Here is a 14,070-nt window from a genome sequence, read left to right as displayed (position 1 = left end):
TGGCAGCTCGTCCTGTTTGATCCTCAGTAAGATGTCAGGACTGATGCTCTGACCAGGGGCTGTCACCAAAGAAGAAGACGGGATGAGAGTGCGCATATGCAGGGATCCATCTCAATAGACAGCCCGTACTCCATCACTGTACTCTGCAGACCCCATCAGAGCCGGCACCGTGTAGGACCAAAGTGACGGACACTCATCCATTCAGATACGTAACAACCCTGACGCATTTCTTCACAATCTTCTGCTTCCCATAAAAGTATTTTGTATCAATAAAATCTTCAGACAAGTTTCTTCACAAACGTGTGATTTCCCCAGAGGTATATTATATCATATCACAACTATATCACATGCCCCTGAGGAAATGACAAGTTTGTGAAGAAACTCGTCAGTTTTTTTTATCACTAAGTCTATCAGCCTGGAGAGCAGAGGCCCCTAAAACCTGCACATTACAAGGTACATTCTCTGGATCATACATTATAACGTACGCTGTCTCAGCACTTTATACTACACAGGGCAAGAAAATAAGGACTGCTCAAAGGGACTTAAATTACACCTGTCATTATGACTGAGTGCTTTATTGTTATTATTGTCTATACATACTTCTATTGAGTGTAATAAATAGATACTTCTGGTATTTGTTTTTACTCTTCTTATTATATTTATTTCCAATGTATGTTCATATATTTGGTGAGACGTTAGTTTACCCTCCAATCAAGTGATATATTACCCATATTTATGTACATGAACACGATGTGTACCCATCACTTTGGGTAGCATGGTTATACTTATTAGTAGTCTATATATATTATATACAAAGGCTGACACTGTGCCTATACAATGTATGGTCTTCTCATATCACTAATGACCCTCCAGCCAGTTAATGCTGCTGCTCATGTCCATGTATCAACTATCATCGTCCGTCTCCGGCTCACAGCTCCCGGCTATATGTAAGTACATGTATCAACTATCATCGTCCGTCTCCGGCTCACAGCTCCCGGCTATATGTAAGTACATGTATCAACCATCATCGTCCGTCTCCGGCTCACAGCTCCCGGCTATATGTAAGTACATGTATCAACCATCATCGTCCGTCTCTGGCTCACAGCTCCCAGCTAAATGTAAGTCCATGTATCAACCATCATCGTCCGTCTCCGGCTCACAGCTCCCGGCTATATGTAAGTCCATGTATCAACCATCATCGTCCGTCTCTGGCTCACAGCTCCCAGCTAAATGTAAGTCCATGTATCAACCATCATCGTCCGTCTCCGGCTCACAGCTCCCGGCTATATGTAAGTACATGTATCAACTATCATCGTCCGTCTCCGGCTCACAGCTCCCGGCTATATGTAAGTACATGTATCAACTATCATCGTCCGTCTCAGGCTCACAGCTCCCGGCTATATGTAAGTCCATGTATCAACTATCATCGTCCGTCACCGGCTCACAGCTCCGGCTATATGTAAGTCCATTTATCAACTATCATCGTCCGTCTCTGGCTCACAGCTCCCAGCTAAATGTAAGTCCATGTATCAACCATCATCGTCCGTCTCCGGCTCACAGCTCCCGGCTATATGTAAGTACATGTATCAACTATCATCGTCCGTCTCAGGCTCACAGCTCCCGGCTATATGTAAGTACATGTATCAACTATCATCGTCCGTCTCCGGCTCACAGCTCCCGGCTATATGTAAGTACATGTATCAACTATCATCGTCCGTCTCAGGCTCACAGCTCCCGGCTATATGTAAGTCCATGTATCAACTATCATCGTCCGTCACCGGCTCACAGCTCCCGGCTATATGTAAGTCCATTTATCAACTATCATCATCCGTCACCGGCTCACAGCTCCCGGCTATATGTAAGTCCATTTATCAACTATCATCGTCCGTCTTCGGCTCACAGCTCCCGGCTATATGTAAGTACATGTATCAACTATCATCGTCCGTCTCCGGCTCACAGCTTCCGGCTATATGTAAGTACATGTATCAACTATCATCGTCCGTCTCCGGCTCACAGCTCCCGGCTATATGTAAGTACATGTATCAACTATCATCGTCCGTCTCCGGCTCACAGCTCCCGGCTATATGTAAGTACACGTATCAACTATCATCGTCCGTCTCCGGCTCACAGCTCCCGGCTATATGTAAGTCCATTAATCAACTATCATCATCCGTCACCGGCTCACAGCTCCCGGCTATATGTAAGTCCATTTATCAACTATCATCGTCCATCTTCGGCTCACAGCTCCCGGCTATATGTAAGTACATGTATCAACTATCATCGTCCGTCTCCGGCTCACAGCTTCCGGCTATATGTAAGTACATGTATCAACTATCATCGTCCGTCACCGGCTCACAGCTCCCGGCTATATGTAAGTACATGTATCAACTATCATCGTCCGTCACCGTCTCACAGCTCCCGGCTATATGTAAGTACATGTATCAACTATCATCGTTCGTCACCGGCTCACAGCTCCCGGCTATATGTAAGTCCATGTATCAACTATCATCGTCCGTCTCCGGCTCACAGCTCCCGGCTATATGTAAGTCCATGTATCCACTATCATCGTCCGTCTCCGGCTCACAGCTCCCGGCTATATGTAAGTACATGTATCAACTATCATCGTCCGTCTCACAGCTCCCGGCTATATATAAGTACATGTATCCACTATCATCGTCCGTCTCCGGCTCACAGCTCCCGGCTATATGTAAGTACATGTATCAACAATTATCGTCCGTCTCACAGCTCCCGGCTATATATAAGTACATGTATCAACTATCATCGTCCGTCTCCGGCTCACAGCTCCCGGCTATATGTAAGTACATGTATCAACTATCATCGTCCGTCTCCGGCTCACAGCTCCCGGCTATATGTAAGTACATGTATCAACTATCATCGTCCGTCTCCGGCTCACAGCTCCCGGCTATATGTAAGTACATGTATCAACTATCATCGTCCGTCTCCGGCTCACAGCTCCCAGCTATATGTAAGTACATTTATCAACTATCATCGTCCGTCTCACAGCTCCCGGCTATATATAAGTACATGTATCAACTATCATCGTCCGTCTCTGGCTCACAGCTCCCGGCTATATGTAAGTACATGTATCAACTATCATCGTGCGTCTCACCGCTCCCAGCTATATGTAAGTACATGTATCAACTATCATCGTCCGTCTCCGGCTCACAGCTCCCGGCTATATGTAAGTACATGTATCAACTATCATCGTCCGTCTCCGGCTCACAGCTCCCGGCTATATGTAAGTCCATGTATCAACTATCATCGTCCGTCTCACAGCTCCCGGCTATATATAAGTACATGTATCAACTATCATCGTCCGTCTCCGGCTCACAGCTCCCGGCTATATGTAAGTACATGTATCAACTATCATCGTCCGTCTCCGGCTCACAGCTCCCGGCTATATGTAAGTCCATGCATCAACTATCATCGTCCGTCTCCGGCTCACAGCTCCCGGCTATATGTAAGTACATGTATCAACTATCATCGTCCGTCTCACAGCTCCCAGCTATATGTAAGTCCATGTATCAACTATCATCGTCCGTCTCACAGCTCCCAGCTATATGTAAGTACATGTATCAACTATCATCGTCCGTCTCCGGCTCACAGCTCCCGGCTATATAGAAGTACATTTATCAACTATCATCGTCCGGCTCACAACTCCCAGCTATATGTAAGTACATGTATCAACTATCATCGTCCGGCTCACAACTCCCAGCTATATGTAAGTACATGTATCAACTATCATCGTCCGTCTCACAGCTCCCGGCTATATGTAGGTACATGTATCAACTATCATCATCCGTCTCACAGCTCCCGGCTATATGTAAGTACATTTATCAACGATCATCGTCCGTCTCTGGCTCACAGCTCCCGGCTATATGTAAGTACATGTATCAACAATCATCGTCCGTCACCGACTCACAACTCCCAGCTATATGTAAGTACATGTATCAACTATCATCGTCCGTCTCACAGCTCCCAGCTATATGTAAGTACATGTATCAACAATCATCGTCCGTCTCCGGCTCACAGCTCCCGGCTATATGTAAGTACATGTATCAACTATCATCGTGCGTCTCACCGCTCCCAGCTATATGTAAGTACATGTATCAACTATCATCGTCCGTCTCCGGCTCACAGCTCCCGGCTATATGTAAGTACATGTATCAACTATCATCGTCCGTCTCTGGCTCACAGCTCCCGGCTATATGTAAGTACATGTATCAACTATCATCGTCCGTCTCCGGCTCACAGCTCCCAGCTATATGTAAGTACATTTATCAACTATCATCGTCCGTCTCACAGCTCCCGGCTATATATAAGTACATGTATCAACTATCATCGTGCGTCTCACCGCTCCCAGCTATATGTAAGTACATGTATCAACTATCATCGTCCGTCTCCGGCTCACAGCTCCCGGCTATATGTAAGTACATGTATCAACTATCATCGTCCGTCTCCGGCTCACAGCTTCCGGCTATATGTAAGTACATGTATCAACTATCATCGTCCGTCACCGGCTCACAGCTCCCGGTTATATGTAAGTCCATGTATCAACTATCATCGTCCGTCTCCGGCTCACAGCTCCCGGCTATATGTAAGTCCATGCATCAACTATCATCGTCCGTCTCCGGCTCACAGCTCCCGGCTATATGTAAGTACATGTATCAACTATCATCGTCCGTCTCACAGCTCCCAGCTATATGTAAGTCCATGTATCAACTATCATCGTCCGTCTCACAGCTCCCAGCTATATGTAAGTACATGTATCAACTATCATCGTCCGTCTCCGGCTCACAGCTCCCGGCTATATAGAAGTACATTTATCAACTATCATCGTCCGGCTCACAACTCCCAGCTATATGTAAGTACATGTATCAACTATCATCGTCCGGCTCACAACTCCCAGCTATATGTAAGTACATGTATCAACTATCATCGTCCGTCTCACAGCTCCCGGCTATATGTAGGTACATGTATCAACTATCATCATCCGTCTCACAGCTCCCGGCTATATGTAAGTAGATGTATCAACTTTCATCGTCCGTCACCGACTCACAACTCCCAGCTATATGTAAGTACATGTATCAACTATCATCGTCCGTCTCACAGCTCCCAGCTATATGCAAGTACATTTATCAACGATCATCGTCCGTCTCACAGCTCCCGGCTATATGTAGGTACATGTATCAACTATCATCATCCGTCTCCGGCTCACAGCTTCCGGCTATATGTAAGTACATGTATCAACTATCATCGTCCGTCACCGGCTCACAGCTCCCGGTTATATGTAAGTCCATGTATCAACTATCATCGTCCGTCTCCGGCTCACAGCTCCCGGCTATATGTAAGTCCATGCATCAACTATCATCGTCCGTCTCCGGCTCACAGCTCCCGGCTATATGTAAGTACATGTATCAACTATCATCGTCCGTCTCACAGCTCCCAGCTATATGTAAGTCCATGTATCAACTATCATCGTCCGTCTCACAGCTCCCAGCTATATGTAAGTACATGTATCAACTATCATCGTCCGTCTCCGGCTCACAGCTCCCGGCTATATAGAAGTACATTTATCAACTATCATCGTCCGGCTCACAACTCCCAGCTATATGTAAGTACATGTATCAACTATCATCGTCCGGCTCACAACTCCCAGCTATATGTAAGTACATGTATCAACTATCATCGTCCGTCTCACAGCTCCCGGCTATATGTAGGTACATGTATCAACTATCATCATCCGTCTCACAGCTCCCGGCTATATGTAAGTAGATGTATCAACTTTCATCGTCCGTCACCGACTCACAACTCCCAGCTATATGTAAGTACATGTATCAACTATCATCGTCCGTCTCACAGCTCCCAGCTATATGCAAGTACATTTATCAACGATCATCGTCCGTCTCACAGCTCCCGGCTATATGTAGGTACATGTATCAACTATCATCATCCGTCTCACAGCTCCCGGCTATATGTAAGTACATGTATCAACTATCATCGTCCGTCTCACAGCTCCCGGCTATATGTAGGTACATGTATCAACTATCATCATCCGTCTCACAGCTCCCGGCTATATGTAAGTACATTTATCAACTATCATCGTCCGTCTCACAGCTCCCGGCTATATATAAGTACATGTATCAACTATCATCGTCCGTCTCTGGCTCACAGCTCCCGGCTATATGTAAGTACATGTATCAACTATCATCGTGCGTCTCACAGCTCCCGGTTATATGTAAGTCCATGTATCAACTATCATCGTCCGTCTCCGGCTCACAGCTCCCGGCTATATGTAAGTCCATGCATCAACTATCATCGTCCGTCTCCGGCTCACAGCTCCCGGCTATATGTAAGTACATGTATCAACTATCATCGTCCGTCTCACAGCTCCCAGCTATATGTAAGTCCATGTATCAACTATCATCGTCCGTCTCACAGCTCCCAGCTATATGTAAGTACATGTATCAACTATCATCGTCCGTCTCCGGCTCACAGCTCCCGGCTATATAGAAGTACATTTATCAACTATCATCGTCCGGCTCACAACTCCCAGCTATATGTAAGTACATGTATCAACTATCATCGTCCGTCTCACAGCTCCCAGCTATATGCAAGTACATTTATCAACGATCATCGTCTGTCTCACAGCTCCCGGCTATATGTAGGTACATGTATCAACTATCATCATCCGTCTCACAGCTCCCGGCTATATGTAAGTAGATGTATCAACTTTCATCGTCCGTCACCGGCTCACAGCTCCCGGCTATATGTAAGTACATTTATCAACTATCATCGTCCGTCTCCGGCTCAGAGCTCCCGACTATATGTAAGTACATTTATCAACTATCATCGTCCGTCTCCGGCTCAGAGCTCCCGGCTATATGTAAGTCCATTTATCAACTATCATCGTCCGTCACCGGCTCAGAGCTCGCGGCTATATGTAAGTACATTTATCAACTATCATCGTCCGTCACCGGCTCACAGCTCCCGGCTATATGTAAGTCCATTTATCAACTATCATCGTCCGTCACCGGCTCAGAGCTCGCGGCTATATGTAAGTACATGTATCAACTATCATCGTCCGTCTCACAGCTCCCGGCTATATGTAAGTACATTTATCAACTATCATCGTCCGTCACCGGCTCACAGCTCCCGGCTATATGTAAGTACATTTATCAACTATCATCGTCCGTCACCGGCTCACAGCTCCCGGCTATATGTAAGTACATTTATCAACTATCATCGTCCGTCACCGGCTCACAGCTCCCGGCTATATGTAAGTCCATTTATCAACTATCATCGTCCGTCTCCGGCTCAGAGCTCCCGGCTATATGTAAGTACATTTATCAACTATCATCGTCCGTCTCCGGCTCAGAGCTCCCGGCTATATGTAAGTACATGTATCAACTATCATCGTCCGTCTCACAGCTCCCGGCTATATGTAAGTACATGTATCAACTATCATCGTCCGTCTCCGGCTCACAGCTCCCGGCTATATGTAAGTACATGTATCAACTATCATCGTCCGTCTCCGGCTCACAGCTCCCGGCTATATGTAAGTCCATTTATCAACTATCATCGTCCGTCTCCGGCTCACAGCTCCCGGCTATATGTAAGTCCATTTATCAACTATCATCGTCCGTCACCGGCTCAGAGCTCCCAGCTATATGTAAGTACATTACTGTAAGAAAAGTCCTTCTTTTAGACTGGAAAACCCCATTATATGTGACTGGTGACCCCAACAAAGAGGAGAGAATGACCCACACATAGCTCCAGTGTGAGAGGCCGGAGGTACCTGTGGTGGAGTCCTGCTGGGCAGACACTGGACCTTGGTCCTTTAGGTCATCATCCTTAATCTTCAGAAGAACATCGGCATTCACAATTTTATAACCTGGTGACAGGACACAGGGAGAAAAAGAATAATAAATCCGGAATCCATCATCTGTTCTCTATATAACACCATTGTCTCCTCTCTATATAACACCAGCCTCTCCTCTCTATATAACACCACCCTCTGTTCTCTATATAACACCACCCTCTGCTCTCTATATAACACCACCCTCTCCTCTCTATATAACACCAGCCTCTCCTCTCTATATAACACCACCGTCTGCTCTCTATATAACACCAGCCTCTCCTCTCTATATAACACCAGCCTCTCCTCTCTATATAACACCAGCCTCTCCTCTCTATATAACACCATCCTCTCCTCTATATAACACCACCCTCTCCTCTCTATATAACACCAGCCTCTCCTCTCTATATAACACCACCGTCTGCTCTCTATATAACACCAGCCTCTCCTCTCTATATAACACCATCCTCTCTATATAACACCAGCCTCTCCTCTCTATATAACACCATCCTCTCCTCTATATAACACCAGCCTCTCCTCTCTATATAACACCACCCTCTCCTCTCTATATAACACCACCCTCTCCTCTCTATATAACACCACCCTCTCCTCTCTATATAACACCAGCCTCTCCTCTCTATATAACACCACCCTCTCCTCTCTATATAACACCACCCTCTCCTCTCTATATAACACCAGCCTCTCCTCTCTATATAACACCAGCCTCTCCTCTCTATATAACACCACCGTCTGCTCTCTATATAACACCAGCCTCTCCTCTCTATATAACACCAGCCTCTCCTCTCTATATAACACCACCCTCTGCTCTCTATATAACACCAGCCTCTCCTCTCTATATAACACCACCCTCTGCTCTCTATATAACACCATCGTCTGCTCTCTATATAACACCATCGTCTGCTCTCTATATAACACCACCCTCTCCTCTCTATATAACACCACCCTCTGCTCTCTATATAACACCACCCTCTCCTCTCTATATAACACCACCCTCTCCTCTCTATATAACACCACCCTCTGCTCTCTATATAACACCACCCTCTGCTCTCTATATAACACCACCCTCTGCTCTCTATATAACACCACCCTCTCCTCTCTATATAACACCAGCCTCTCCTCTCTATATAACACCAGCCTCTCCTCTCTATATAACACCTCAGATCACATACATCCAGGTAATTTAGGACACGGTCCCCGGTATATAACAGTACTCGCCCACGTACCCATGGCCTCCAGCGCAGAGTGGATCTCCCGCATCACCTTCTTGTACAGTTCCCTCTGCCAGTCCTCTAACACACCCCACTCCTCAGCGGAGAAGCAGGCTGCCACGTCGTGGAAAGTCACTGAGCCCTGGGGGGGACAGAGGGACACGGAGCTATGACAGGGGATCCATCCACTGTACTAACAAGTACAACCTATATATACAACCTACATATACACAACCTATATATACAACCTACGTATACAACCTACATATACACAACCTATATATACAATCTATATATACAACCTACATATACACAACCTATATATACAACCTACATATACAACCTATATATACAATCTATATATACACATGATCTGTGTCCGGTCATCAGCGTCACAGTAAATCTTATAAACGTGCAGATTATATTTTCTGTTGCACATATGGAATAGAGGTTAACATACAACTAGCAATGATGTACTGAGCTCTGAGCCTCATCAGTCTGACAGCAACATACTGTGGTGGGATGGGGGGGCTCAGGACTCAGGACCATACTGTGGTGGGATGGGGGGCTCAGGACCATACTGTGGTGGGATGGGGGGGGCTCAGGACCATACTGTGGTGGGATGGGGGGGGCTCAGGACCATACTGTGGTGGGATGGGGGGGGGGCTCAGGACCATACTGTGGTGGGATGGGGGGGGGGCTCAGGACCATACTGTGGTGGGATGGGGGGGGGGCTCAGGACCATACTGTGGTGGGATGGGGGGGGGGCTCAGGACCATACTGTGGTGGGATGGGGGGCTCAGGACCATACTGTGGTGGGATGGGGGGCTCAGGACCATACTGTGGTGGGATGGGGGGGGGGCTCAGGACCATACTGTGGTGGGATGGGGGGGGGGGCTCAGGACCATACTGTGGTGGGATGGGGGGGGGGGGCTCGGGACCATACTGTGGTGGGATGGGGGGGGGGGCTCAGGACCATACTGTGGTGGGATGGGGGGGGGGGCTCGGGACCATACTGTGGTGGGATGGGGGGGGGCTCAGGACCATACTGTGGTGGGATGGGGGGGGGGGCTCAGGACCATACTGTGGTGGGATGGGGGGGGGGGCTCAGGACCATACTGTGGTGGGATGGGGGGGGGGGCTCAGGACCATACTGTGGTGGGATGGGGGGGGGGCTCAGGACCATACTGTGGTGGGATGGGGGTCTCAGGACCATACTGTGGTGGGATGGGGGGGGGGCTCAGGACCATACTGTGGTGGGATGGGGGTCTCAGGACCATACTGTGGTGGGATGGGGGTCTCAGGACCATACTGTGGTGGGATGGGGGTCTCAGGACCATACTGTGGTGGGATGGGGGGCTCAGGACCAGTAATACAATTAGGAAGGTGTCCACCAGGTTTTAGACTCTTACTATTCATCCTTTCCTCATCTCTGGGATGTGACTGGACAACCTAACCTCCTGGGTGGCCTGGTCTTGTCCTGGGTACTCATGATGCAGAAACCTCATTACAAGGAAAACTAACTCACCTGCCCGGGGAAAAAGCTTTTATCCTCCGTGTTTAATCTTATTCTTGAGGGGTCCCCCGTCTCCCACTCCTCCTTAATGGTCTTATTTTTGGGGCTGTCGAGCGGAGCAGAGAGGACATCACCGCGTTCAGACTTCTCTGTCGGTGGATCTCTGCACTGAGCCTCTGTGTCTGAGCTGTCATCGGCACAATACGAGTCCACATCTATTCAGGAGGAAAGAAGAGACACCCAGTGAGCCGGACGTTACGTAACTATCACAACCCTGGCAGGGACTGATGTGAGTGAGTTCTCTGTACAGCGCTGTGGAATCAGTGGTGCTATATAAATAAATGATGATATATATGATGCTGTCTAAAGCAGCTAAGTAATAATGTCAGAGAGCACTGGCCATTTTCTACCAAAGTAGACCAACATCTTTTATTGGTCCAAAATGACCAGAGATCCCCAAATCAGCCTGTTATCAAGATGCCGGCTTGTTCTGGCCTCGGAGAGATGATCAGCCGGCCAGGAAAATGAAGTTGGCTGAAGCCCGCGGTCATTAAGTGTGTGCAGTAATTCACCGAGGCTTGGTCTGACTGAAGACCAGCAGGATCTCACCAATTCCGCCACCCACAAGTGTCACCAACATGGACCAGATCCCGTCTGTTTGATGCTCAATAAGCAACTAGATCAACTTGTGTTCAGGAGCTTTAATGATGATGAAGAAGTGAATCAGGACACTATATTGGGTGTACTAAGATAATACACTGGACAGCATAGTGGTTAGCATTGCTGCCTAGTAGAATTGGGGTCATGGGTTCGATTCCAACCAGGGGTCTATCTGTACGGGGTTTTTTTTTTTCCCCCTTGTTTTCTCCCACAGTCCAATACTGGTTGGCTGATTGGCTGCTGGCTAAAATGGATCCTAGTTGTGGGGCAGCGACTGGTGTGAATGATTATTCTCTGCGCAGATCTGTATAACATTGTGTTGTTATATAAACGATAATATAATAAGTGTGTTCTCATTATTTTGGCAGCTACTGTGTGTTTCAGATCTTGTAGAATTTGGTCAGGGGATTTGGGGCAGGACCTAACCCTACAATAATAACAAGTGGGCTCTGTAATCACATACAAGGGGGTCTCGGTTCCCCGTCTTGCACCCATTTGGGGCTCTCTCCGGTCACGTACCCTCTTTCTTTACAGCATGCCCATTACTCCTGCAGCCATTCACGGGCTGGCTGCCTCTCTCAGTTTTTACACGGGGGATCAGAGCTTTGCCCAGCCCACTCCCCTTCATGCTGGGGCTCTTCAATGCACAGTGGTTAGTGATTCTTCGTTGGGGAGACAACCCAGCTGCCATCTTCAGGTTTTTCATGATGCTGCGAATCCTGGTCTCCCCCATGGGAAGGTTTTTGAACCAGCGGGCGTAGCCTGGTCTACAATCGGGCTGCGGAGTAAGGTAGAAGGGGGCGTCCTTGCACTTCATCTTTTCGGGCCTCTCCGCCGTGTACTTCTCATAGGCCTTGACAACGTCTCTCTCCGGCTGCTCCGGGCTCTCGTAGATCTGCATGGTCATGGTATGCGATGGGTGCAGCTTGCCGGGGTTACGTCCCGGGGTCAGTTTCTTCGTGTGCTCCAGGTACTTCCTCCCCTGGGTGTCGGCTTTCAGGACGATGTCGCCCCACTTCAGGCTGTGCTGCTCCATGGTGCGGAGGCTGAAGTGGAGGCCGATGTTGAAGAACAACATGTGGAGCAGGGCGGTGGGGCTGTGGAGGCCGATGGTGCCGGTGGAATACAGCAGCTCGATCTCCCTCTCGGTCAGCGGCTCGGCGTGGTTGGGGTGGTTCCCTTTGCCGATGGTCTTCAGGTAGCTCTGCTTCTCCTTCATGGTGCTGACGGTCTTCAGGAAGCGGGTCTCCCGGGAGCGGTAGATGGCGTGGGGGTAGCCGCACTTCTCGAAGTGGCGGTCCAGGCTGCCCAGGATGCCGCGCAGGGTCCCGGGCTCGTACTCGGAGCCGTCCTGCTTACGGTGGGTGCGGATGAAGTTGGCCAGGTGGGTGTCCAGCTCGCCCACAGGGATGGCGAGCAGCGGGCGCTCCTCCTGCACCCGGCACAGGTACGACTGGACGATGCGCAGGTCGAACTTCGTCTTCTTCAGCGTGTTCTTATTATCCAGCTGGGCGGCCTCCTCCATCTTCCTGACTGGGTCCATGGCTCGCTGTGACGTCAGGTAGAGGATGATATCACACCGGTGACGTCATACAGCGGACAATAACACATCAATGACGTCACTTAGAGGACAATAACACACCAGTGACGTCACAGCCCCATTGCCCTCACGTGACCTCCGCCCAGTCCGTGCTCCCGGGCCCCGTTACACCGCGGCCGCTCCCTCCTGCACCCTCCGCTTCGCATTCACCGGAGATACCGCGAGAGCAGACCGGGAGCATGGCGCATGCGCAGGACAGCCCGGAGGCCGATAGTGTTCTGCGCCTGCGCGTTCGGTCGAAATGACGCATGCGCATCAGTGAAGAAGAAGCCGGCGGAAGCTCTTGGGCAGTGCGCATGCGTGTAAGTGAGGGGATCTCAGGTCATGGCTGGTTGGTACTGCGCCTGCGCAAAGCTCAACTTATGTTACTGGACAGGCTACCCACAATGCACTGCTGCTCAGTACATGGTATTATTACAGACATGTCAGTAATTATATGTAGGTGCAACATGTGCTGCTACCCTGTAATCTGCAATAATATACACACCCAGCTGCACAGTATCACTTCTATCATCCTGTACATACAGCTGCACAGTATCACTTCTATCATCCTGTAGGTACAGCTGCACAGTATCACTTCTATCATCCTGTAGGTACAGCTGCACAGTATCACTTCTATCATCCTGTACGTACAGCTGCACAGTATCACTTCTATCATCCTGTACATACAGCTGCACAGTATCACTTCTATCATCCTGTAGGTACAGCTGCACAGTATCACTTCTATCATCCTGTAGGTACAGCTGCACAGTATCACTTCTATCATCCTGTAGGTACAGCTGCACAGTATCACTTCTATCATCCTGTACGTACAGCTGCACAGTATCACTTCTATCATCCTGTACGTACAGCTGCACAGTATCACTTCTATCATCCTGTACGTACAGCTGCACAGTATCACTTCTATCATCCTGTATGTACAGCTGCACAGTATCACTTCTATCATCCTGTACATACAGCTGCACAGTATCACTTCTATCATCCTGTACGTACAGCTGCACAGTATCACTTCTATCATCCTGTACATACAGCTGCACAGTATCACTTCTATCATCCTGTGCACCAATGGTAGTTCTGCCACTGGTTCAGGCGGAATGATTTGGAAGGGATGAGGTCTTATCAGCAGAGGGGGCCAGACTTCAGCAATGGCCGTCAGGCTAAGGGAGATGGGATGAAAGATCATGGA

The 14,070-nt window shown here is 48.6% G+C and overlaps 1 protein-coding gene across 1 annotated transcript in view; it reads right to left on the bottom strand.

Moving 5' to 3' along the window:
* The window catches only part of LOC142142547 (uncharacterized), a 14,007-nt gene extending 924 nt beyond the window's left edge, over positions 1-13,083 (bottom strand). The window contains exons 1-5 of the mRNA XM_075200425.1: positions 11,804-13,083; positions 10,637-10,839; positions 9,124-9,250; positions 7,820-7,915; positions 5-59 (exon numbers count right to left, since the gene is read on the bottom strand). Coding sequence (XP_075056526.1) covers positions 5-59; positions 7,820-7,915; positions 9,124-9,250; positions 10,637-10,839; positions 11,804-12,827 — 1,505 coding nt within the window. The 5' untranslated portion in view covers positions 12,828-13,083. The remainder of the gene's footprint in view (positions 1-4; positions 60-7,819; positions 7,916-9,123; positions 9,251-10,636; positions 10,840-11,803) is intronic.
* Between the last annotated feature and the right edge of the window lie 987 nt (positions 13,084-14,070).

Source organism: Mixophyes fleayi, chromosome 3 (genome assembly GCF_038048845.1).
Source record: "Mixophyes fleayi isolate aMixFle1 chromosome 3, aMixFle1.hap1, whole genome shotgun sequence".
NCBI classification, from domain to species: Eukaryota; Metazoa; Chordata; class Amphibia; order Anura; family Limnodynastidae; genus Mixophyes; species Mixophyes fleayi.
This window is presented reverse-complemented; position numbering and strand designations above follow the sequence as displayed.